The sequence below is a fragment of the Oncorhynchus gorbuscha genome, linkage group LG24, assembly GCF_021184085.1.
Source record: "Oncorhynchus gorbuscha isolate QuinsamMale2020 ecotype Even-year linkage group LG24, OgorEven_v1.0, whole genome shotgun sequence".
Lineage (NCBI taxonomy): Eukaryota > Metazoa > Chordata > Actinopteri > Salmoniformes > Salmonidae > Oncorhynchus > Oncorhynchus gorbuscha.
Window position 1 is genome coordinate 44,707,673 of NC_060196.1, and position 26,029 is coordinate 44,733,701.

Sequence of the window (26,029 nt, forward strand, 5' to 3'; positions counted from 1 at the left end):
ACTCACCTCTGTTTTTATTTTAGCCCCTTTTATCAAACATTGTCAGTTAGGTTGAGGAGTGGGGACGTAGGGGCTTTGTCTTTTTGTGTGAAATATTATATTACAGAAGTACAATATCTTGTAGAGCATTCATTGGCAGCATTTAAAAAAACCCTAGGACATTTATTTGCCCATTTCTTTAAGAGATTTCAAGTCTTATGTTCTTACAGATCTCAAATACATACACTGACAGTTTGGATTGCTATAGAGGTCTGTGACAGACACGGGTTGGTGGTGATGGAGTACATCATCTATATAACATGAGTTGGTTGTTGGTTGGTTCTGATTGGCTCCGTCTCTCATGTCCAACTTTGTCTTTGCCCACCTTGCCAGTCCTTGTGTTGTGTCTCAGCTCTCTGTGTGACTTGCAGCCTGCAATGAGGATGCCACTCTCGGCTTACGTCTACACATATGTCCAGGTTGACCAGCAGCCAAACCAAAGGTCGACGGAGAGAGTCCAACTCCCAGACATGTCTTTAGCCACAAGGCCGTGCGTTCTGACCAGTAGACAACATTTACTGGACCCCAGCTGACAGAAGACCCTTTTCTGGACTTCAGCGTGTGTAGGGGTCAAAGGTGAGAAGTCAGAGAGCACAGAACAGGCCGCATCTCTGAGTGAGTGAGTGTCTGTCAGCTGGTCGTTATAGATAGAGTGGGATAAAGATAGATGTGCTGAATGATGGCCCTTCACTGCAGGACAAGGACAACCGGTGCCTTCTCACTAAACGTCCACACTAAGAGCACATAGCCATCTTCAGCATATAACAGTACAATAAGAATCCTAATCATAATAATCCATGTAATAAATTATATTTATATATTTATTATATAAATATAATAACTAATTATAGTAATAACCCATATCGAACAGCCCACCAACATTAAATCGGGGGGGGGGCGATGGTGACTTAACCATTCTGGTTAATGGGCGTGTTGAAGTTTTCTATGCCTGAGTTGGTTTTCCAGCGGTACGGACATTTATTGACAAGACGTCAAACAACAGTCAAGTTTCAACAAAGGAATCCTGATTGAATTCTGTTCAGTTTAAACACAAAAAGGTGCCAAAACCATTCTCTTTTTTTTTGCCAAAAAATAAACAAAAATAAAACAACATGTCAATAAACAATAAAAACAACAACACATGCCTTTTCTTTTCAAAATGCTGAAGCTCACACCAACATTCATTATATTTGTCATTTGTGCAAGAAGTAAATAAGCAATTCTTAAAAAAGACAACAAGGTCGCTGTGTGTGCTCCTCCAATGAGGAGGCTTGTCACAAAGTCACATGAAACATTCCCCAAACAGACGTCCAATCACGTCTCCTGACAGAGTCGAGTGCTACAAAGGAGACTATAAGACAAGGAAAAGGTCCTATTCCGAAAAGGTAGGTAAATAAAGAAAGCAAAAGTCTTTTATACAATAGGACCAAACTGAACACAAAAAAAAGAGGGTGCGTCCATGAGAAAAGGTACTTCCTGGTTATAATGTGGAACCAGGAAACCCGCCTAGTGTCTTAGCTCGTTGGACCCAAGAACGTGCCGGACGCTAGGCGGAATGGAGCCAATAGAGGAAACACTACTGTTTACAACACGGCCATGTGCAAAAAACTGAATCCAAACAGTCTCCCCATTGTGTGTTTGTCTCTCTCTCTCTCTCTCTCTCTCTCTCTCTCTCTCTCTCTCTCTCTCTCTCTCTCTCTCTCTCTCTCTCTCTCTCTCTCTCTCTATATATATATATATATATATATATAGAAAATGAATGTTATACCTCTGGAAAGGCCTTGGTCTGAGATGAGGGTTTAGACACTAGACCTTTCTCTGGGTTTAGAAAGTGCTGAAACAGTATCAAGTCTACGCCGTTAGTCGGCTACTTTAAATGTGCATCTTTATTGGTTGGTTTTACAAAAGTGGTCCCCACTAATATATTAGGTTATAATAACTCTGTCAACTGTCTTATCTCTCTGGACCTTATTGAGGGTTAGGGCTAGTGATCTCAATGTCCATAGGAGAACACCACACACACGCACGCACACGCAGGCACACACACGCAGGCACACACGCAGGCACACACGCAGGCACACACGCAGGCACACACACACACACACACACACACACACACACACACACACACACACACACACACACACACACACACACACACACACACACACACACACACACACACACACACACACACACACACACACACACACACACACACACACACACACAGAAAATAAACAATATCATTATGAAAGGCTGGTGGGGACAACCTATCTCAAGTTTAAACAAAAACGGGTCCACACATATTTCCACATACCTGTATGCAACTAGCCTTAGGCAAACATGTCTCTCCACACGCTCACACAGCCGTTGACATGATGCAGATGAACAACACACAGTAGAAACTGGACAGAGGCCAAGAGTACTAACACAGAGCACACAAGTCTTTCTATGGGAACAGGAATGTCCCCTTACTTCACCAGAGGCTGATAAACATTGTAAATCCACCTGAAAGCCAACAGCTCCCAGGGCAGGGAGACTTTCTATGTCAACACTTCATACATACCTCTTCCACTGACATCATGGTACTGCCATGTCACCTGTCCTTCACCTCTCCCTCACAACAACACAAACATACCAAGAATGGCTCTCCAATGACAAGCACAGTACACCTCTCCCTAGCCAGGCGCATGTCTCTGTCTTTCGATATCACTCATTATTTATTTTTCTTTATCTCTATCTTACATCACTCTCTCTGACTGACAACTTTCCTGGACTGCAGAATGGATAATCGTTTAGTGTCTCCAGACTCTTGACAGTCAGACTGTAAATGAACTTCTAGCTGGAGCGTTGATTGACAAAGCAATCCGTTTACTGAGGTCAAAGACATACTGCTACATACCGGTAGGCGTGCGTATGCTGCCAGCTTGACACACCAACACACAGGTAATACGCTCACTCACTCTCCATTCTTATCCACCCACTCTGCACTAAACCTTCCTGAGTTAAAGAAATCTGTCTAGTGTGAGGCAAATGAAATTGAAGACATTTTAGGGGCACAGTAAAGGGGTACAGTACATTAGCCTGTACAGGGGTACAGTACATGGCTAACAAACATCAGACAGGGACAATGCTACATACACTTGGCACAACAATGGGAGAGAAAAAGTATAAACAAAGACAACTATTGCACAATACAGTATGATTCCAAGGGCAACGGGAATCATTATCCTGATAGATAAGAACTGGGACTACCTGAACTACAAATAAAAAACACAAAATAACATTTAAATAACAATGTGTAATTGCCACAAGCTCTGCTGTCCCCTCCATCTAAATACTACTTTATTTAAACCTCACACAATTTTAGTACAACTTGAATACAACCTTATAACAAGCCACTACATTGTATTATACATTAGGCTAAATCTCCTGACTGCATTCCCCTTACTTTTAGTTCTGGCCTCTAACATCTACCTGTCCTGCCCACTATGCCTCTCACCTCTCCAACTAACCTGACACACTGCTTTGATTGTAAAGCTGACCTAAGCAGACATTGCAGATCGGGTGAACGTGGCTTCCTGTATGTGTGTATGTGTGTGTGTTTATTTTGTTTACTCCTAAAACAAGAAAAACAAACTGTGGTGAATCTCTGGGTTCACTTAACACTCATCTCAACATGCAAGCATCCCCACTGGAGCGTGAACACGGTTACTTAATATGTCTCTAACAGAAAATAAAAAGTGAGTGTGTGTGTGGGAACTAGAGAGCAGAAGGAAACTGTGCTAGGGGGAAGAAAAAGGCAGTTGCACATGTAAGGCCAGGCCATTGATAGAAGGTAGCTAGCGGTTGCTGAGTGTAAACTAACTAACTGGTTGCTGAGGTTCTAGAGAGGGTATGACAGAGGCTGGCTGGGCATGGATACCTGAACAAGTAGTCAGAGGTTAGAGGTCACTAGTGGGTGTAGCATCATGGGTACTTTAGTCCTTACTGGACAGTCTGTCACTGCATATGTGAAAATCTCCCTGAATTTTTTGAATGGCAGGCTGTGCAACTGCAACAACTTAATAGGAATTGAAAGTTGCTGAAATGACTAGGCTGGTATGTTAAAGGGGGTATGTGAGCCTGTGTGTGTGTGTGTGTGTGTGTGTGTGTGTGTGTGTGTGTGTGTGTGTGTGTGTGTGTGTGTGTGTGTGTGTGTGTGTGTGTGTGTGTGTGTGTGTGTGTGTGTGTGTAAGCAGCTCTTTATTTTGGTTCTAACATTGAGGGAGAAGGTTTTTATTGCAGAGAGCTTCTAGAAGGAACGATTGACATGTTATAGCTAGCCAGCCAGAGAGAGATGGGAGGAAAGGCTTTTAACTAGTGCGCTCTCTAGAGACACAGCTTCACCCCCCCATCTGTGGCTGGCCATAAAAGGGAGGTATGAGAGGAGGAGCACTCTAATGGGTTATAATGTATGCTTGTTGTCTGACTATTGCTATTGGAAAGCAGCCCACACACAACTGCCATGATGCTATGCATTTGCACTAGAAAACATTACCTGAAAGGGTTTGAGTGGTGTGTGTGTCATTGTTTTGCTGTATTTTCCCATAATGAGAGTTTAGGAGGGGTAAGTCAGTCAGAACAATACTTAACTCAACCAGGGTCTCATTTTGGTTCAATGTGTATGAATGCAAAACCATACACTGATTCCGTATCTTAATTTGAGCCAGTTTCACAGAGCAGGAAAATAATCCTGCAGCAAAGTATAATTTTTATGTAGATTATAATGAATAGATTGTTTTGTAGGGGTTGATACATTTTTCATCAGGGAAAATCAAGTCTGAAATTTGAAAGTGTAAATTACAAACGTAAGAAGCATTTTTAAAAACCTTAAATACACTACAAGTTTGAATTTCTTGCTGTGCAGGGGTACTCCTGCAACAACAAGACGATCAAATTAAGATACGGCATCTGTATCTAATGGTTAAAATACCTGCTATTTTACCCAGTTTGGTGAAGTTCTAGAAGGAACAGTCATTAATATACCCATCCTGCCCTTACAAAAAGACAAAAAGATTCTCACAAAAACACATACATATACACACATACATATACACACATACATATATATACACACATACATGCACATATTCAAAAACTACCTTTAGAAGACATAATAAAACAATGTTATAAAAGAACAAATGAAGATGCACTGCCGTGGTGTTGATCTGAGAAACCCTGTTTTATTATAAAAAATAAAGCATTTTCCAACCTATACGTGGTGTCTACTCTCTCACCATCACCCATCTGTCTTCATCCATCCATCCAAGTCACACATCCATCCGTCCATCACTACGCCGATCACCCGCATCCATCCTCCTATTTCACCACAGTCCACGTAGGAGTTGTTCTTAACCACAGATCTAGGATCAGATTAGCCTACACCAAAGGAGGCTGGTGGGAGGAGATATAGGAGGACGGGCTCATTTGAATGGATGGAATGAAATATATGGAACAGTATCAAACATGGAAACCACATGTTTGACTCGTTCCAATATTCCAGCAATTACAATGAATCGGTCCTCCTATAGCTCATCCCACCAGCCTCCTCTGGCCTGCACCCACTCCTAACACTAACCATTAGCAGGATGAACTAAACATTTGAACCTAGAGCAGTAGTTAGAAGCAACTTCTACATACTTCTAGTTCTCTGCCACATCTTCTACCACCTAAACACACCTGAAAAACGCGGCCAATCAGAGAGCTCAACAGGTGTACCTGCTGGTGGCCCCGCCCCCGGCTCCACAATGTCTCTCAACCAAACACGCAACAAGTGGGCGGGACTTGGACATGCCACAGGTGTGGTCCAATGAGGAGCAGAGCAGAGAGCATTGGAGACAATCAGCATGGATCACACTTGTTAAATAACTGCTACAATTCAGTAAAATGGGGTTTCAGTTCGGTGTGTATGTGCAACCTAGCTGAAAACATAGTTCTGTCTGAAATGGCATCCTATTCCCTATATAGTGCACTACTTTTGGCCAGTGCACTGTATAGAGAAAAGTATATTTTGAACACAGTCAAAAAGTAATGTCACCCAACTGACTACCTCTCCAGATGTGCAAATTGCAAGATTCTCTTAAGTAGAACTCCAAAAACAGAAACACTGGACATTTTACATTGGATATATCATATTAAGTTATATGATATTTCTATACACATATACAAACACACGTACACACACACACGCCAACAAACACACACTGCACAGAGCACTGAGACTAACTATCATCTTCGTCTGCTACTCAAATATCTTGGCTTTTCTACATCATCAAGGGGAAATATCTATGCCACAAAAGTATTTGTATACATACTAAACGTATATCAACAAGTATGAAATACATACAATCCTCTCCTTTAGGAAAGTGCCTGTCTGTGTGGGTACTGTATTCCGTGTGTGTGTCTGTGTGAGTGTGTGTGCTCTTGTGAGTGTGTGTGCACTAACACATACCTGCATTCATGCACACTCGCATACATACATTATGTATATGACGCCCTTCACAAATTCTGTGGCCAGAACGTCTATAACTGTCTCTCAATCTCGTCCACAACATACCTGGACATTCCCACAATTATTCCCATTCTTTACCCATTCTTCTTTTGGATTTCATTGACTTTTGATATCCTTGACAAGGCAGTTATGTGTCAAAAGGTACATTTTTTGACCGCACGCATATTTTGAAAAGCATGTTTTGATTTGAGTAAAGTGCCTCAACAAAAAGCACTCTCTGATATTATACCTTCTTCCATATTCCTCTTCTCTCTTTCCCTCCCTCCCCTAACTGGCACTCACTCCATCACCTGTCACATTCATCCCTTTCAAAGGTAGTGTGACCCCAAGACACCAAGACATCAACATGACCCCCTTCATCGTTCAAAAGTGCTGCTGCCACAGAGTTCTACTTCTTCCTTAAGTCAAAATAACAAAAACATACAGTACTGTGTTAATGAAGAGATCAATAATAATAATAATAATAATAATAATAGTTGTGATATCATCAGTTGGTGAGTGTGACAGGTGTGCAAATGAAAGTGTTTCAACACAACATCCTGTCCCTCTCCTCTCTAAAGACTCAACACTGACTTTCTGACAGAGTCCCAAATGGCACCCTATTCCTTACATAGTGCACTATTTTTGATCCGGGCCCATAGAGATAGGGCCTTGGTCAAAAGTCGTGCACTATGTTGAAATAGGGTGCCACTTTCTTTCTGCCTCTCTCTCCATAAGAATACAAATCAAAAGGTTTTGCACCAAGTAAAAGGATGGAGTATAATCATCTTCCTATTTTCATAGTTCATTTCAACCCAGTGTGACTGCAAATGTATGCATCGTTAGGGTATAAAGGAATAACATAGACATTTAACTTTACCACCTTGGTTCAAACTATACGTACATACATGTGACCCCTGATCTCAAAGTTCTAGACAATCATCAAATATATCATTATCAACTCACTGGGCAAGATAGGATGAAAGGTCAAAATTGACAAGCAAAACTCAATTAAAAAGTTAAAATAAAAATGTTTCAAAAACAAAAATAATAACATAAAGAGATCAGTGTCAGCAAAGCATAACAAAGGAAGGAAGAGTTCCCTCTTTCTAGAGGCACACTGGCGCCGCTGGATGACATCACCTGGCTGGACTGGCCTGCTGGATGACATCACCTGGCTGGACTGGCCTGCTGGATGACATCACCTGGCTGGACTGGCCTGCTGGATGACATCACCTGGCTGGACTGGCCTGCTGGATGACATCACCTGGCTGGACTGGCCTGCTGGATGACATCACCTGGCTGGACTGGCCTGCTGGATGACATCACCTGGCTGGACTGGCCTGCTGGATGACATCACCTGGCTGGACTGGCCTGCTGGATGACATCACCTGGCTGGACTGGCCTGCTGGACTGGCCTGCTGGATGACATCACCTGGCTGGACTGGCCTGCTGGATGACATCACCTGGCTGGACTGGCCTGCTGGATGACATCACCTGGCTGGACTGGCCTGCTGGATGACATCACCTGGCTGGACTGGCCTGCTGGATGACATCACCTGGCTGGACTGGCCTGCTGGATGACATCACCTGGCTGGACTGGCCTGCTGGATGACATCACCTGGCTGGACTGGCCTGCTGGATGACATCACCTGGCTGGACTGGCCTGCTGGATGACATCACCTGGCTGGACTGGCCTGCTGGATGACATCACCTGGCTGGACTGGCCTGCTGGATGACATCACCTGGCTGGACTGGCCTGCTGGATGACATCACCTGGCTGGACTGGCCTGCTGGATGACATCACCTGGCTGGACTGGCCTGCTGGATGACATCACCTGGCTGGACTGGCCTGCTGGATGACATCACCTGGCTGGACTGGCCTGCTGGATGACATCACCTGGCTGGACTGGCCTGCTGGATGACATCACCTGGCTGGACTGGCCTGCTGGATGACATCACCTGACATCACCTGGCTGGACTGGCCTGCTGGATGACATCACCTGGCTGGACTGGCCTGCTGGATGACATCACCTGGCTGGACTGGCCTGCTGGATGACATCACCTGGCTGGACTGGCCTGCTGGATGACATCACCTGGCTGGACTGGCCTGCTGGATGACATCACCTGGCTGGACTGGCCTGCTGGATGACATCACCTGGCTGGACTGGCCTGCTGGATGACATCACCTGGCCTGGCCTGCTGGATGACATCACCTGGCTGGACTGGCCTGCTGGATGACATCACCTGGCTGGACTGGCCTGCTGGATGACATCACCTGGCTGGACTGGCCTGCTGGATGACATCACCTGGCTGGACTGGCCTGCTGGATGACATCACCTAGCTGGACTGGCCTGCTGGATGACATCACCTGGCTGGACTGGCCTGCTGGATGACATCACCTGGCTGGACTGGCCTGCTGGATGACATCACCTGGCTGGACTGGCCTGCTGGATGACATCACCTGGCTGGACTGGCCTGCTGGATGACATCACCTGGCTGGACTGGCCTGCTGGATGACATCACCTGGCTGGACTGGCCTGCTGGATGACATCACCTGGCTGGACTGGCCTGCTGGATGACATCACCTGGCTGGACTGGCCTGCTGGATGACATCACCTGGCTGGACTGGCCTGCTGGATGACATCACCTGGCTGGACTGGCCTGCTGGATGACATCACCTGGCTGGACTGGCCTGCTGGATGACATCACCTGGCTGGACTGGCCTGCTGGATGACATCACCTGGCTGGACTGGCCTGCTGGATGACATCACCTGGCTGGACTGGCCTGCTGGATGACATCACCTGGCTGGACTGGCCTGCTGGATGACATCACCTGGCTGGACTGGCCTGCTGGATGACATCACCTGGCTGGACTGGGCTGATGATCACCTGGCTGGCCTGCTGGATGACATCACCTGGCTGGACTGGCCTGCTGGATGACATCACCTGGCTGGACTGGCCTGCTGGATGACATCACCTGGCTGGACTGGCCTGCTGGATGACATCACCTGGCTGGACTGGCCTGCTGGATGACATCACCTGGCTGGACTGGCCTGCTGGATGACATCACCTGGCTGGACTGGCCTGCTGGATGACATCACCTGGCTGGACTGGCCTGCTGGATGACATCACCTGGCTGGACTGGCCTGCTGGATGACATCACCTGGCTGGACTGGCCTGCTGGATGACATCACCTGGCTGGACTGGCCTGCTGGATGACATCACCTGGCTGGACTGGCCTGCTGGATGACATCACCTGGCTGGACTGGCCTGCTGGATGACATCACCTGGCTGGACTGGCCTGCTGGATGACATCACCTGGCTGGACTGGCCTGCTGGATGACATCACCTGGCTGGACTGGCCTGCTGGATGACATCACCTGGCTGGACCTGGCTGGCCTGCTGGATGACCTCACCTAGCTGGACTGGCCTGCTGGATGACATCACCTGGCTGGACTGGCCTGCTGGATGACATCACCTGGCTGGACTGGCCTGCTGGATGACATCACCTGGCTGGACTGGCCTGCTGGATGACATCACCTGGCTGGACTGGCCTGCTGGATGACATCACCTGGCTGGACTGGCCTGCTGGATGACATCACCTGGCTGGACTGGCCTGCTGGATGACATCACCTGGCTGGACTGGCCTGCTGGCCTGCTGGATGACATCACCTAGCTGGACTGGCCTGCTGGATGACATCACCTGGCTGGACTGGCCTGCTGGATGACATCACCTGGCTGGACTGGCCTGCTGGATGACATCACCTGGCTGGACTGGCCTGCTGGATGACCTCACCTGGCTGGACTGGCCTGCTGGATGACATCACCTAGCTAAGTGGTCTAGATGGATGAGTGTCGAGGCTTCCGGTGACCCCTTGTTTTTGATTAGATGTGTTGTCATGAGGGTTTAAAATGGTTACAGACGCTTTTTGAACTGTCTTATCTAAAGACGTCTTGAGTCACTTGGGATAAATGACATCATATCAACACTCAGTCTGCCACCATGGCAACTGTGTGGCATCGAGAGTGATTAAGTCCAGACCCCCTGAACACTCTCGTCAGTAGTGCCTGTATCAGGAAGTGAGATCACAAAGGAAGTGACATCACTCACGGGTCTACATTACACCCGTTTAGTCATGCCCCTAGCCGCGATTGGAAAGCTAACTACATGTTTTATTCATTTTATGTATTTGTCCACCTGCAGCCGTCCCATGACCAGAGAGGTATCACGCAGTGCTCTTGTGTGCCACAAAACCACCAATAAAACATCTACAAAACTTCACAAAACCCCTCGCCCAGAGATTTGTGGGAAAAAAAAACTAAACAATTGCACCGGTTGCTTGTTTACCTAATACCGAACGCATCTATTACAATGTTATTACTAACTTAACTTAATGTAAGGTGATAACATGTAAGTACTGGGTAAAATTTTGCCTACAGTACAGAAATCCGGGTAGAAAATAAAAACAAGAAAACAATCTAAAATTAACATTTCATGTGGGCTTTTTTTTTCTTTCTTTCTTTCTTTCTTTCTTTCTTTCTTTCTTTCTTTCTTTCTTTCTTTCTTTCTTTCTTTCTTTCTTTCTTTTTCTTTCTTTCTTTTTCTGTTTTGAATCACCATCCAATCCCATATTTGAATGAACAGTCTTGTTTAAATCTCCTGCCTTCACTACTTGCCTATATTTGACCTGCCTTCACTACTTGCCTATATTTGACCTGCCTTCACTACTTGCCTATATTTGACCTGCCTTCGATGCTGATCTTTACCTCCTGAGTGATAAAGGAAGGTTTGGGCAGAGTCAACGGGGGCTCCTTCTCGCTCCTCTCCACCTTACGGCCCTCGGGGGCCGACCATCTCCTCTTGCGGCTCACCGGCTTGGCGGCAGCACCACTAGATTCTGAATCTCCAGGCTGGCCTCCTTTTGAGTTGGCATCTCCCCCGGCGCCGAACCTCAGTTCCCCATTCTCTGAGGCGATCTGAACACCTCCACCTACTCCAACCACCACTCTCCCACATCCACTCCTGGAGCCTCTCTGGCCCACCCCGTTCTCCTGCTCCCCGTGCCTGGCTGACCTGGAGGATTTGAGGGGGCCGTGGATGGAGCCCATATTGCAGCTGGTAGTGATCTCAGTAGCCTGGTTCTGGGTCTGCTGCGTCTTCTTCAGGGAGCCGTTCCTCAGGTTCTTCAGGGTGAGGGAGATGCAGACGTCCCCCACAGAGAGCTTTGTGCAGGGTAGTTCTAACAGCTGAGTGGTCCGGTCCGGGCAGCACGATGACCAGCCCTGGCCGAATACGAAGAAGGGATACTCCACCAGCACCTCCACACTCACCTGGAGGATTGAGGAGATGAGAGAATGAGAGATTGAGAGAGAGAACAGACAGTAGAAAAACAAGTTAAACATCAGACATCATATACATGAACTCAGAGAAGAAACTACCTCAAAAGAAAGAATCTGAAAGTCTTTGATACAGTAATGCTCTGAGGCTGTCCATGTTTCAGAGACAGAGAATGGGGGGAGATAGACAGAAGCTGGTTTGAGGGGTTGGCTGAACCGGAGAACAGACATGAAAAAGATGAGATTTTAACAGACCCCCTGAGAGAGAGAGACAGAGGGAGAAAGAAATTGAGAGAGAGAAAGAAAGAATAAAAGAAAGAACAAAAAGATAGATAGATAGATAGAGAGAGAGAGAGAGAGAGAGAGAGAGAGAGAGAGAGAGAGAGAGAGAGAGAGAGAGAGAGAGAGAGAGAGAGAGAGAGAGAGAGAGAGAGAGAGAGAGAGAGAGAGAGAGAGAGAGAGAGAGAGAGAGAGAGAGAGAGAGAGAGAGAGAGAGAGAGAGAGAGAGAGAGAGAGAGAGAGAGAGAGAGAGAGAGAGAGAGAGAGAGAGAGAGAGAGAGAGAGAGGTGGAGAGGGGGAGAGACACTGTGTATATATATATATAATATGACATTTGTAATGTCTTTATTGTTTTGAAACTTCTATGTGTGTAATGTTTACTGTTAATTTTTATTGGTTATTTCTACCTCACTTGTTTTGGCAATGTTATCACATGTTTCCCATGCCAGTAAAGCCCCTTGAATTGAATTGAATTGAATTGAGAGAGAGAGAGAGAGAGAGAGAGAGAGAGAGAGAGAGAGAGAGAGAGAGAGAGAGAGAGAGAGAAGAGAGAGAGAAGAGGGAGAGAGAGAGAGAGAGAGAGAGAGAGAGAGAGAGAGAGAGAGAGAGAGAGAGAGAGAGAGAGAGAGAGAGAGAGAGAGAGAGAGAGAGAGAGAGAGAGAGAGAGAGAGAGAGAAGAGAGAGAGAGAGAGAGAGAGAGAGAGAGAGAGAGAGAGAGAGAGAGAGAGAGAGAGAGAGAGAGAGAGAGAGAGAGAGAGAGAGAGAGAGAGAGAGAGAGAGAGAGAGAGAGAAAAAAGAGATTTGAAAAACAGATCCATGACAATCCCATGTGGTCATATATACAGCCAGCTGAGTAGCTCACATTCTAGTCCTTCATCTTTAAACTCCTACACATGTCATGATTCATCATCATCTTCACACACTGAGAAGGTGTGTGGGAAAAGTCTTATGTTGTTGGAGCCTTGCGGTGGCGTGTAACATGGATATATGGATGGAGATATAGGTGTCCTATGTAATAGACAGTAGAGAGAGGAGATGGTTTTAGAAGTGTTCTGAGAACTCTGAGAAGTTTTCCAACCAGAGGCTATGAGGCATGTAGGATCCTCATGGGTGGCAAACAAGAGGGAAAATGACTATAGAACACCATTATAGTCTATGGAGTAAATGTGATGTAAATACTATGATTGCCAAGTGTTCTTGATGTAACATTTCATGTCATTCTAAGCATGGACATTAAGGACCCAGTCTGTCCCTTACCTGTGATAATAAATGTTATCAATGTGCCTATTGTTGAGCATGCTCAGTGTTTGTTTGGAAAAATGTTTGCCTTCATAAGTACGTGTTCTCCTACCTGAGCGCGGTGCTCGCCCACGGAGAATTGTACGATGGCGAAGTTGGACGTGTGGCTGCCATCGATGCGTTCCACGGTGGACGAGTCTATCTTCAGCTCGCTGCTGATTTCAGCGCTCTGGATGAAGTCCTCCGTCTTCAGGTCCTCCACGCGCTTCAGCTCCCCGTCTGCCAGCTGGATGATAGAGCCCTTGATGAAGTAGGGAGGCAGTGACGGGGCCGAGGAGGGGGCTGAGGAGGGGGTCGTGGGAGCTGGGACCACCGGGAGGTGTAGCTGGGCCTGGACCACAGTGCCTCCAACCCCGGCAGGGTGGGAGAGAGGGGGGTAGGGCGCCGGGACCTCAAATAGATGCTCATCTTTAGGGTTGGGGTTAGGGTTGGTGAAGTAAGTGTGGGGTAGTGTGGTGGGGAAGGACTGTGGTTGGGTTGTAGTGGCTATGTGGGCAGCATGGCCAGCCTCCAGGCTGGTGACCCCGGCCCCACTGACGGGGATGATGATAGGTTGAGACCCTGGGGCCCCTGGGATGAGCAGGTGCTGGGGCAGACTGGTGTGGTACCGCTGCCCTCCTGCACTCCCAGCCAGGTAGCCGATGATGGGCTGCCCGCCGGGGCCAGCCTGGTAGAAGTTGGTATTGGTGGAGAGTTGGCCCAGGGAGAGGGGCGAAGCCTCGCTGGCGCTGTGTGTGGTCTGGATGACTGTGTGGGTGTGAGGGGACAGGGAGCTGACGGCCGCCTTAAGACTCTCCACACTGAGCGGAGGGGGGAAGGTGAACGTGGAGGAGGAGGAGGGGGTGCAGGACACAGGTTTACCCAGAAGGAGGCTGCCTTTCTCTGTGTGCGAGGCGGCGGATGGCCGTAGTTTGTCGGGGCTGTGGTTGTCTGATCCTCCGCGGCTGTTGGGCACTAGCATTAGAGAGGTCCGTTGCCCTGATGCATCATGGGAGGTGTAGGCCTCATAGTGATGCTGCGCGCTCTGCTGCTGGTGGAGTTGGTGGTACTGAGAGGAAGAGGAGGAAGAAGAGGAGGGGGGTCCTTTGCTTTCCTTTCTCTCATAGCGGCCCCTCTGATCTCCGTTGTGCAACTCCCTGGGCCGGCCATCCTCTCTCTTAGTCAGGGGTCCCTCAGGGCCGGGGCCTGTGTACTGGACCAGCACCTGGGAGCCCCCGCTGAGGGCCAGGGTGTGGTGGGGGTGGGAGTGCAGGTGGAGGGGCAGGTGGTGGGTCCCACCGTGTGGCGAGGGAGCAGTCTGGGGGGCCACGCTCAGAGAGGAACCAGAGATCTGGGACTGGGAGGTGATGGTGGTGTTGGGGTATGGGTCAGGGTGGGAGCGTTGGGATGTGGAGGTGGGTGGAGGGGGAGAGAGGAGCTGGGAGGAGATGTAGCCAGCGTAGGGGCCTGTGTAAGGGGAACTGATGAACTGGACGTTGGGGGGCAGCTGGGTGTACTGGATCGTCCCCCCTGGTTGGGACAAAGCAGAAGTGTACATGGCAGGGAGGGATGTGGTCACAACTCTGGACTGATGTGATGAAGAGGAGGAGGAGGAGATGGAACAGATAGAGGAAGGGACCAGGAAGTCTGTGTGTGTTGTGATGGTGGAGCATAGCGGTTTGTACTGTGGCCCGTCAGACTCAATGGGAGTGCTGATACGCTGCCCACCTCTACTGCCATCGAGGCCACCTCCACCACTGTCTCTATCGTGCCCACTGTTGTGCCCGCTGGCCACGCTGGCCAGCCATGCCAGGTTCTCTCCGCGCTGGCTCTCACTAGCAGGCGCCATCACCAGGGGCCTCTCGTCCACAGTGCTAGCTGGGAAATCTCTCTTCTTGGGGGGCAGACACTCGTTGCTGCGCTCCTGGTTGGACTTCATACTGTTATCTTTTCTCTATCAACTTCCTGTTACATACACTAGCCTTGGCTCGTCTCTCTCACACTATCACTTTAGAACTCTCTTTCTGTTCCTATCTCGGTCTCTCCCTCGTTCGCTCTCTATTTCACTCCTGTCTTTGGCTGTCTCCCTCACTCTCTCTCTCTCTTGGCTTTTCCTCGTTGACAGAATAGGCCCTCCTGCTGGTTGTGTGGGTGGCTGGGGTCAGAGGACTGGAAGGTTGGAGGGGGTAAGTTAGAGGGGGTAGGGGGTAAGTTAGAGGGGGTAGGGTGGAGGCAGTAGAGAAGGACGGAGGGGGTCTGTCCTGTCCTTTAGCTCAGCGTCTGTCGGACGCCTGGCTCTGGCTCAGCGAGAAGCAGAGAGGGGCACACCTGCCGTTTCCGTGGAGAGAGGAAGAGAGCCGTCCGCCAACTTCATGCGGAATCATTTCCCTCTGAGAGCGAGCCTCCTGGATGGCAGCGGGAACCTGGGGACAAGAAGAACACACATTAGGCTCTCCAACACACACACACACACACACACACACACACACACACACACACACACACACACACACACACACACACACACACACACACACACACACACACACACACACACACACACACACACACACACACACACACACACACACACACACACACACACACACACACACACACACACACACACATTAGGCTCTCCAACACACACACACACACACACATTAGAAACTCAACGCACACACACAAGCACATACAAATCAAATCAAATTGTATTTGTCACATGCGCCGAATACAACAGCTATAGATAGACCTTACTACAAGCCCTTAACCAACAATGCAGTTCAAGAAATAGAGTTAAGAAAATATTTACTATTTACACAATAAAATAACGATATCCAGGGGGTACCAGTACCGAGTCAATGTGCAGGGGTACAGGTTAGTGGAGGTCATTTATACATGTAGGTAGGGGTAAAGTGACTATGCATAGATAATAAACAGCGAGAAGCAGCAGTTTAGAAACAAAGGGGGTGGGGGGGTGTCAATGTAAATAGTCTGGATGGCCATTTAATTAATTGTTCAGCATTGTTATTTTTTAAAAACATTTTACCTTTATTTAACTAGGCAAGTCAGTTAAGAACAAATTCTTATTTTCAATGACGGCCTTGGAACAGTGGATTAACTGCCTGTTCAGGGTAGAACAAAAGACGTGCACCTTGTCAGCTCAGGGGTTTGAACTTGCAACCTTCCAGTTATTAGTCCAACGCTCTAACCACAAGGCTACCCTGCCACCCCAGGCTTGGGGGTAGAAGCTGTTAACTTTTTAAGGTATAGGGGGCAGCATTTTTACTTTTGGATAAATAGCGTGCCCAATTGCAACTTCCTGTTACTCATGCCAAGAATATAAGATACGCATATTATTAGTAGATTTGAATAGAAAACACAAGTTTCTAAAAAGAATAACCACAATGGAAGAGCATACTAACCACACTGGAAGAGAATACTAACCCCAATAACCACACTGGAGGAGAATACTAACCACACTGGAAGAGAATACTAACCACACTGGAAGAGAATATTAACCACACTGGAAGAGAATACTAACCACACTGGAAGAGAATACTAACCACACTGGAAGAGAACACTAACCACACTGGAAGAGAACACTAACCACACTGGAAGAGAACACTAACCACACTGGAAGAGAATACTAACCACACTGGAAGAGAACACTAACCACACTGGAAGAGAATACTAACCACACTGGAAGAGAATACTAACCACACTGGAAGAGAATACTAACCACACTGGAAGAGAATACTAACCACTGGAAGAGAATACTAACCACACTGGAAGAGTATACTAACCACACTGGAAGAGTATACTAACCACACTGGAAGAGAATACTAACCACACTGGAAGAGAATACTAACCACACAACTCCTTCACACATTATATCTAGAGAAGAGATTATTGGGGTTAAATGGCACGCCAATGCCCATCCTAGGTGAGACGCGTGTGTGTGACGCGTGTGTGGGCATCGATTTTTGCAATCTGTGAGCACTGTGAGTGCTGCGTCAGTGAGAGGACCTCCCGTTGAGGGAGAGGGAACACTCCGTGTGAAGCTCATTAATAATGTACAGGCAGCTCCACACAAAATATGTGTGTGGTTGAGTGTGTGCACGCACATGCAGCATCCACCAAAGCTGCGAATGTGTGTCTGTGTGTTTGGAAGGTATGCACTCTGCCTTCCGTCCCCTGGTGCTGTGGCACTGCGACACCTCATAGATCACGGGCCCCTGTTTGAAATGCAAAACGAGACACACACACACACTCTTTCTCTGCCCTTGCTAACACATGCTTGCACAGAAACCCAACTACCTCTGGATTTCTGACACATATTCAACTTCTCTCTGCAAACACATTCTAAAATGATATGAACATTGACAAGAGACAGGTTAGACAGGCACTACTAAGACACAGGCTGAGCATATCAACACAGCTAACTGTTAACTCAGTCCAAACCTAAATAGGCAGTGTTTGTGTGTGTGTGTGTTTGTGTGTGTGTGTGTGTGTTTTGTGTGTGTGTGTGTGTGTGTGTGTGTGTGTGTGTTTGTGTGTGTGTGTGTTTGTGTGTGTGTGTGTGTGCAGCCATTAAGCTTTTATTTATTGCTTACGTACACAACCTTGTTTGAAGGCAGATACTGCAGCCAGCTAAACCATATCAACAGCTGAACAGGCACCAAAACTTTAGTGTGTGTGTGTGTGTGTGTGTGTGTGTGTGTGTGTGTGTGTGTGTGTGTGTGTGTGTGTGTGTGTGTGTGTGTGTGTGTGTGTGTGTGTGTGTGTGTGTGTGTGTGTGTGTGTGTGTGTGTGTGTGTTCTATAGCTTTATCGCCTATCCACCCACTGGTAAAGACAACTGGCAGCAAACGACACGGACAAAGACCCCATGTTTTATCCTGTTATGGCTGGTTTGATATTCCCCTATATTGATTGCAACCCCCTGTGTATGTTTGTGTGTGCGTGTGTGTATGTTTTTTTTTTACGTTTCAAACAGGAGCCCATAATCTATGAGTTTTCACAGTGCTACAACACCAGGGGTCATCAAATGGAGTGCACACACACACACACACACACACACACACACACACACACACACACACACACACACACACACACACACACACACACACACACACACACACACACACACATTTTCTTCTTCTGCGCTGCATAGTGCTGAGTGATTAGAGCTTTTTGAAGTCAGTTCGGTTTTCGGTTCGATTCTAAAAAAATAATCAAGGTTTTCAATTTCCGTTTCGAATTATAATTTTTTTCATTAAATGCACTATGCATTATGTGGGTTGAATGCTGTAATAACACAGAATAAAAAATTAATAAAAGTCCCATGGTGGTAGTGACTGCCCATTATTGCTTATCACTTATTAACCATCATTTAGTCACAATACTTTACTTTAATAAAACATTCAAGTTTATGTGTATATTAGAGGTCGACAGATTAATCAAAATGGCCGTTTAATTAGGGCCGATTTCAAGTTTTCATAACAATCGGAAATCGGTATTTTTGGACGCCGATTTGGCCGATTTAAAAATATATATTTATATTTTTTATACCATTATTTAACTAGGCAAGTCAGTTAAGAACACATTCTTATTTTCAATGACGGGCTAGGAATGGTGGGTTAACTGCCTTGTTCAGGGGCAGAACGACAGATTTTTACCTTGTCAGCTCAGGGATTCATTCTTGCAACCTTCTGGTTAACTAGTCCAACGCTCTAACCACCTGCCTCTCATTGCACTCCACGAGGAGCCTGCCTGTTACGAATGCAGTAAGAAGCCAAGGTAAGTTGCTAGCTAGCATGAAACTTATCTTATAAAAAACAATCAATCAATCAATCATAATCACTAGTTAACTACACATGGTTGATGATATTACTAGTTTATCTAGCGTGTCCTGCGTTGTATATAATCGCTGCGGTGCGCATTCGCAAAAAAGGACTGTAGTTGCTCCAACGTGTACCTAACCATAAACATCAATGCCTTTCTTAGCATATTTAGCTAAAAGAAATCCAGTTCGAATCCCAGAGCTGACAAGGTACAAATCTTTCGTTCTGCCTCTGAACAAGGCAGTTAAACCACTGTTCCTAGGCCGTCATTGAAAATAAGTATTTGTTCTTAACTGACTTGCCTAGTTAAATAAAGGTAAAATAAAAAATACAATTAACCAGGTGAAATTGTGTCACTTCTCTTGCGTTCATTGCACGTAGAGTCAAGGTATATGCAAGAGTTTGGGCCGCCTGGCTCGTTGCAAACTAATTTGCCAAAATGTTACGTAATTATGACATAACATTGAAGGTTGTGAAATGTAACAAGAATATTTAGACTTAGGGATGCCATCCGTTAGATAAAATACAGAACGGTTCCATATTTCACTGAAAGAATAAACGTTTTGTTTTCGAGATGATAGTTTACGGATTCAACCATATTAATGACCTAAGGTTCGTATTTCTGTGTGTTATTATGTTATAATTAATTCTATGATTTGATAGAGCAGTCTGACTGAGCGATGGTAGGCACCTGCAGGCTCGTAAGCATTCATTCAAACAGCATTTTTGTGCATTTGCCAGCAGCTCTTCGCAATGCTTCAAGCAATGAGCTGTTTATGACTTCAAGCCTATAACCTTCCGAGATTAGGCTGGTGTAACCGATGTATATGTATAGTAGTATATGCCATTTAGCAGACGCTTTTATCCAAAGCAACTTACAGTCATGTGTGCATACATTCTACGTATGGGTGGTCCCGGGGATCGAACCCACTGCCCTGGCGTTACAAGCGCCATGCTCTACCAACTGAGCTACATGTGAAATGGCTAGGTAGTTAGCGGGGTGTGCGCTAATAGGTTTCAAACGTCACTCGCTCCGAGACTTGGAGTAGATGGCTTTTGTGGAGCGATGGGTAACGCTGCTTTGAGGGAGGCTGTTGTCGATGTGTTCCTGGTTCGAGCCCAGGGAGGAGCAAGGAGACGCACCGAAGCTATACTGTTATACTGGCAATACTAAAGTGCCTATAAGAACATCCAATAGTCAAAGGTATATGAAATACAAATCGTATAGAGAGAAATAGTCCTTTAATTCCTACAATAACTACAACCTAAAACATCTTACCTGGGAATATTGAAGACTCATGTTAAAAGGAACTACCAGCTTTCATATGTTCTCATGTTCTGAGCAAGGAACTGAAACGTTAGCTTTCTTACATGGCACATATTGCACTTTTACTTTCTTCTCCAACACTTTGTTCTTGCATTATTTAAACCAAATTGAACATATTTCATGATTTATTTGTGGCTAAATTGATTTTATTGATGTATTATACTAAGTTAAAATAAGTGTTCATTCAGTATTGTTGTAATTGTCATTATTACAAATACATTTTAAAAAATCGACCAATTAATCGGTATCGGCCTTTTTTGGTCCTCCAATAATCGGTATCGGTGTTGAAAAATCATAATCTAGTGTATATTACATTTGTTTTATTTGTTGACTTTAATATTTCATTCCAAGTCATCATCTCATCTCTGCTACCTATGCTGCCTGGTAAAATCACTATTTTAGTAGTTCTTCAATGTAAATAAGGCATACTTTTATAACTGCTGAATACCATCTATCAATCACTTAGACCATGTATTTTCAGGTGTGAAGCAACTGCTCTCTATACCTCTCCATCGCTCATTTCTCTCTCTTCTCTCCTTCTCCGTGTCTGCTCCACATAGTAGCCGCGCAATAGATTATGGTCATTGTATTTAATGACCACGTTTTCTGCATTAAACCAGTTGTTCCCAAACTGATTTTTTTAAAGGAACTCAAGTCTGGCTTTGAACTTACTCTTGAAAGTTGTAATAGTAGAATGCACAAGGTGCAATTTAGAAATTGGGCAGTGCATCATAAGTTCCTCATCATGTTAGTCATTGAATACCTTAGAGAGCTATTTATAACTTGTCAGAAATGTCCAGATCAACTTGTATTTTTTAAAACTTATTTTCCACCATAGTTTGCAAATAAATTCATTCAAAATCCTACAATGTGATTTTCTGGATTTTTTTTTCTCATTTTGTCCGTCATAGTTGAAGTGTACCTATGATGAAAATTACAGGCCTCTCTCATCTTTTTAAGTGGGAGAACTTGCACAATAGGTGGCTGACTAAATACTTTTTTGCCCCACTGTATATACAGTGTGTGCAAATGGCGTGAGTGTAACGGCGTTCTTCGTTTGTCGAAAGAGAGTCGGACCGAAATGCAGCGGGGTGGTTATTCATGTCTTTAATGAAACAATCGCGATACATGAAATAACTTATACAAATACAAAACAACAAAACGGAACGTGAAAACCTAATTACAGCCTATCTGGTGAACACTACACAGAGACAGGAACAATCACCCACGAAATACAGAGTGAAACCCAGGCTACCTAAATACGGTTCCCCATCAGAGACAACAAGAATCACCTGACTCTGATTGAGAACGGCCTCAGGCAGCCAAGCCTATACTAGACACACCCCTAATCAACCACAATCCCAATGCCTACAAAAAAAAACAATACGACAATACAATAACACCATGTCACACCCTGGCCTGAACAAATAATTAAAGAAAACACAAAATACTAAGACCAAGGCGTGACAGTGAGGAGGTAAGGCAATAAATAGGCCATAGTAGCGAAGTATTTACAATTTAGCAAATGAACACTGGGGTGATAGATGAGCAGATGGTGATGTGCAAGTAGAAATAGTGGTGTGCAAAAGAGCAGAAAAGTAAATAAAAACAATATGGGGGATGAGGTAGGTAGATAGCCTAGTGGTTAGAGCATTGGGCTAGTAACCGAAAAGTTGCAAGTTCAAATCCCCGAACTGACAAGGTACAAAATCTGTCGTTCTGCCCCTGAAAGGCAGTTTACCCACTGTTCCTGGCCGTCATTGAAAATAAGAATTTGTTCTTAACTGACTTGCCTAGTAAAAAAATAAAAAGATTGGGTGGGCTATGTACAGTTGCAGCGATTGGTAAGCTGCTCAGATAGCTGATGTTTAAAGTTAGTGAGGGAAATATAAGTCTCCAGCTTCAGAGATTTTTGCAATTAGTTCCAGTCATTGGCAGCAGAGAACTGGGAGGAAAGGTGACGAAAAGAGGTGTTGGCTTTGGGGATGACCAGTGAGATATACCTGCTGGAGCGTGTGCTACGGGTGGGTGTTGTTATCGTGACCAATGAGCTGAGATAAGGTGGAGCTTTACCTAGCATAGACTTATTGATGACCTGGAGCCTGTGGGTCTGGCGACGAAGATGTAGCGAGGGCCAGCTGACTAGAACATACAGGTCGCAGTGGTGGATAAGGAGGAGCTTTACCTAGCATAGACTTATTGATGACCTGGAGCCTGTGGGTCTGGCGACGAAGATGTAGCGAGGGCCAGCCGACTAGAACATACAGGTCGCAGTGGTGGATAAGGGGCTTTGGTGACAAATTGAACCAACATCGGTAAAAAACAAAAAATCCCCGAAATGTCACTGTGAGACCCTGGCTCTGTGTGGCTCTGGCTCTGTGTGGCTCTGGCTGTGTGACTCTGGCTCTGTGTGGCTCTGGCTCTGTGTGGCTCTGTGTGACCCTGGCTCTGTGTGGCTCTGGCTCTGTGTGGCTCTGGCTCTGTGTGACCCTGGCTCTGTGTGGCTCTGGCTCTGTGTGGCTCTGGCTCTGTGTGGCTCTGGCTTTGTGTGATCCTGGCTCTGTGTGGCTCTGGCTCTGTGTGGCTCTGGCTCTGTGTGACCCTGGCTCTGTGCGGCTCTGGCTCTGTGTGACCCTGGCTCTGTGTGACCCTGGGTCTGTGTGGCTCTAGCTCTGTGTGGCTCTGGCTCTGTGTGACTCTGGCTCTGTGTGACCCTGGCTCTGTGTGACCCTGGCTCTGTGTGGCTCTGGCTCTGTGTGGCTCTGGCTCTGTGTGACCCTGGCTCTGTGTGGCTCTGGCTCTGTGTGACCCTGGCTCTGTGTGGCTCTGGCTCTGTGCGACCCTGGCTCTGTGTGGCTCTGGCTCTGTGTGACCCTGGCTCTGTGTGGCTCTGGCTCTGTGTGACCCTGGCTCTGTGTGGCTCTGGCTCTGTGTGGCTCTGGCTCTGTGTGGCTCTGGCTTTGTGTGATCCTGGCTCTGTGTGGCTCTGGCTCTGTGTGGCTCTGGCTCTGTGTGACCCTGGCTCTGTGCGGCTCTGGCTCTGTGTGACCCTGGCTCTGTGTGACCCTGGGTCTGTGTGGCTCTAGCTCTGTGTGGCTCTGGCTCTGTGTGACTCTGGCTCTGTGTGACCCTGGCTCTGTGTGACCCTGGCTCTGTGTGGCTCTGGCTCTGTGTGGCTCTGGCTCTGTGTGACCCTGGCTCTGTGTGGCTCTGGCTCTGTGTGACCCTGGCTCTGTGTGGCTCTGGCTCTGTGCGACCCTGGCTCTGTGTGGCTCTGGCTCTGTGTGACCCTGGCTCTGTGTGGCTCTGGCTCTGTGTGACCCTGGCTCTGTGTGGCTCTGGCTCTGTGCGACCCTGGCTCTGTGTGGCTCTAGCTCTGTGTGACCCTGGCTCTGTGTGGCTCTGGCTCTGTGTGACCCTGGCTCTATGTGGCTCTGGCTCTGTGCGATCCTGGCTCTGTGCGACCCTGTCTCTGTGCGACCCTGGCGGTGTACGGCCCTGACTCTGTGCGACCCTGGCTCTGTGCGACCCTGGCGGTGTACGGCCCTGACTCTGTGTGACCCTGACCCTGTGCGACCCTGGCTCTGTGCGACCCTGACCCTGTGCGACCCTGGCTCTGTGCGACCCTGGCTCTGTGCGACCCTGGCGGTGTATGGCCCTGACTCTGTGCGACCCTGCCTCTGTGCGACCCTGGCGGTGTACGGCCCTGACTCCTTGCGACCCTGGGCGACCCTGGCTCTGTGCGACCCTAGCTCTGTGCGACCCTGGCTCTGTGCGACCCTGGCGGTGTACGGCCCTGGCTCTGTGCGACCCTGGCGGTGTACGGCCCTGGCTCTGTGCGACCCTGGCTCTGTGCGACCCTGGCTATGTGCGGCTCTGGCTCTGTGTGGCTCTGGCTCTGTGCGACCCTGGCTCTGTGCGACCCTGACTCTGTGCGACCCTGGCTCTGTGCGACTCTGGCGGTGTACGGCCCTGACTCTGTGCGACCCTGGCTATGTGCGACCCTGGCTCTGTGCGACCCTGGCTATGTGCGGCTCTGGCTCTGTGTGGCTCTGGCTCTGTGCGACCCTGGCTCTGTGCGACCCTGTCTCTGTGCGACCCTGGAGGTGTACGGCCCTGACTCTGTGCGACCCTGGCTCTGTGCGACCCTGGCGGTGTACGGCCCTGACTCTGTGTGACCCTGGCCCTGTGCGACCCTGGCGGTGTACGGCCCTGACTCTGTGCGACCCTGGCTATGTGCGACCCTGGCTCTGTGCGACCCTGGCTACGGCCCTGACTCTGTGCGACCCTGCCTCTGTGCGACCCTGGCGGTGTACGGCCCTGACTCCTTGCGACCCTGGGCGACCCTGGCTCTGTGCGACCCTAGCTCTGTGCGACCCTGGCTCTGTGCGACCCTGGCGGTGTACGGCCCTGGCTCTGTGCGACCCTGGCGGTGTACGGCCCTGGCTCTGTGCGACCCTGGCTCTGTGCGACCCTGGCTATGTGCGGCTCTGGCTCTGTGTGGCTCTGGCTCTGTGCGACCCTGGCTCTGTGCGACCCTGACTCTGTGCGACCCTGGCTCTGTGCGACTCTGGCGGTGTACGGCCCTGACTCTGTGCGACCCTGGCTATGTGCGACCCTGGCTCTGTGCGACCCTGGCTATGTGCGGCTCTGGCTCTGTGTGGCTCTGGCTCTGTGCGACCCTGGCTCTGTGCGACCCTGTCTCTGTGCGACCCTGGAGGTGTACGGCCCTGACTCTGTGCGACCCTGGCTCTGTGCGACCCTGGCGGTGTACGGCCCTGACTCTGTGTGACCCTGACCCTGTGCGACCCTGGCTCTGTGCGACCCTGACCCTGTGCGACCCTGGCTCTGTGCGACCCTGGCTCTGTGCGACCCTGGCGGTGTACGGCCCTGACTCTGTGCGACCCTGCCTCTGTGCGACCCTGGCGGTGTACGGCCCTGACTCCTTGCGACCCTGGGCGACCCTGGCTCTGTGCGACCCTAGCTCTGTGCGACCCTGGCTCTGTGCGACCCTGGCGGTGTACGGCCCTGGCTCTGTGCGACCCTGGCGGTGTACGGCCCTGGCTCTGTGCGACCCTGGCTCTGTGCGACCCTGGCTATGTGCGGCTCTGGCTCTGTGTGGCTCTGGCTCTGTGCGACCCTGGCTCTGTGCGACCCTGGCTCTGTGCGACCCTGACTCTGTGCGACCCTGGCTCTGTGCGACTCTGGCGGTGTACGGCCCTGACTCTGTGCGACCCTGGCTATGTGCGACCCTGGCTCTGTGCGACCCTGGCTATGTGCGGCTCTGGCTCTGTGTGGCTCTGGCTCTGTGCGACCCTGGCTCTGTGCGACCCTGTCTCTGTGCGACCCTGGCGGTGTACGGCCCTGACTCTGTCGACCCTGG

At 48.3% G+C, this 26,029-nt stretch overlaps 1 protein-coding gene and 1 long non-coding RNA gene across 9 annotated transcripts in view; both read right to left on the reverse strand.

Moving 5' to 3' along the window:
• Positions 1 to 5,976: 5,976 nt before the first annotated feature.
• On the reverse strand, positions 5,977 to 8,763 carry LOC124012518. 2 transcript variants are annotated; one of them, XR_006834735.1, is made up of 3 exons: positions 8,578 to 8,763; positions 8,010 to 8,536; positions 5,977 to 7,965 (listed from the first exon to the last, which is right to left on the reverse strand). It is a non-coding gene; the product is annotated as an uncharacterized LOC124012518 (long non-coding RNA). The 2 variants fall into 2 exon arrangements; XR_006834736.1 differs by having other exon boundaries at positions 8,010 to 8,505; positions 8,547 to 8,763.
• A 30-nt stretch (positions 8,764 to 8,793) lies between these two features.
• The window catches only part of atxn1a (ataxin 1a), a 108,802-nt gene continuing 91,566 nt past the window's right edge, over positions 8,794 to 26,029 (reverse strand). For 3 of the 7 annotated variants that reach the window (XM_046326230.1, XM_046326231.1, XM_046326232.1), the window contains 4 exons: positions 13,545 to 15,894; positions 10,260 to 11,908; positions 9,493 to 9,967; positions 8,794 to 9,441 (listed from right to left, as the gene is read on the reverse strand). In XM_046326230.1, the coding sequence (XP_046182186.1) occupies positions 11,303 to 11,908; positions 13,545 to 15,410 (2,472 nt within the window). In that variant the 5' untranslated portion in view covers positions 15,411 to 15,894 and the 3' untranslated portion in view covers positions 8,794 to 9,441; positions 9,493 to 9,967; positions 10,260 to 11,302. Of the gene's footprint in view, positions 9,442 to 9,492; positions 9,968 to 10,055; positions 10,211 to 10,249; positions 11,909 to 13,544; positions 15,895 to 26,029 lie in introns of all 7 variants that reach the window. The other 4 variants (XM_046326236.1, XM_046326235.1, XM_046326234.1 and 1 more) reach the window with 4 other exon arrangements.